At 69.3% G+C, this 845-nt stretch overlaps 1 protein-coding gene across 1 annotated transcript in view; it reads left to right on the forward strand.

Moving 5' to 3' along the window:
• The window catches only part of TAP1 (transporter 1, ATP-binding cassette, sub-family B (MDR/TAP)), a gene marked incomplete at its 5' end in the record, with an annotated part of 15,964 nt that overhangs the window by 2,705 nt on the left and 12,414 nt on the right, over nucleotides 1–845 (forward strand). The window contains one exon of the mRNA XM_010572569.1: nucleotides 46–219. Within this exon, the coding sequence (XP_010570871.1) occupies nucleotides 46–219 (174 nt within the window). The remainder of the gene's footprint in view (nucleotides 1–45; nucleotides 220–845) is intronic.

An 845-nucleotide genomic window follows, 5' to 3' on the forward strand; every position in this document is an offset into this window, starting at 1 on the left:
CTGGGGGAGGGGGCACGGGGGTGTCACCTCTGTCCGTTCCCCCAGGGCGTGTCCCTGGAGCTGCGGCCCGGGGAGGTGCTGGCGGTGGTGGCCCCCCCGGGGGCAGGGAAGAGCACCCTGGTGTCCCTGGTCCTGTGCCTGCGCCCGCCGGGGGCCGGGCGGGTGCTGCTGGACGGTCACCCCCTCCCTGCCTGCCAGCACCCCTACCAGCGCTGCCAGGTGCCACCACCGCCCTGCGACACGATGTCCCCAGCGGGTGCCACTGCCACCCCCTGTGTCCCCAGCTATCGCCAATGGGTCCTGCCCAACCACCCCCGTCCCACCAGCTGTCCCCAGTGGGTCCCCACCGCCAGCCCATGTCACCAGCTGTCCCCAATGGGTGGCCCACTGCCAGCCCCCCATGTCACCAGCTGTGCCCACCCTGGCCCCGCCACCACCCCGTGTCACCAGACATCCTTCCCGTGTCCACGCCACGTCCCCACCATCTCCCAACCACTTCTCCCACCACGTCCCTCGCCATGTCCCCAGCCATTCCCACCATGTCCCCAACGCATCTCTGCTGTGTCCCCAGATGTCCCTGCCACATCCCCAGCTGTCCCCGACGTGTCCCCAGTGCATCCCCAGCCATCCCTGCCATGTCCCCAGCAGTGTTCCTGGCCATCCCCACGATGTCCCTGCCATGTCCCCGCTGCATCCCTCCTGCGTCCTCGTCTGACCCCTCCATGTCCCTGCCACGTCCCCTGCCATGTCCCCACTGTGTCCCCAGCCATCCCCACCATGTCCTTGCAATGTGCCCTCCCCCATCCCTCCCCAGCTTTCTGTGCCATGTCCCCACCGCATCCCCA

The sequence above is a fragment of the Haliaeetus leucocephalus genome, unplaced genomic scaffold, assembly GCF_000737465.1.
Source record: "Haliaeetus leucocephalus isolate CR32 unplaced genomic scaffold, Haliaeetus_leucocephalus-4.0 Scaffold347, whole genome shotgun sequence".
Classification (NCBI taxonomy): domain Eukaryota; kingdom Metazoa; phylum Chordata; class Aves; order Accipitriformes; family Accipitridae; genus Haliaeetus; species Haliaeetus leucocephalus.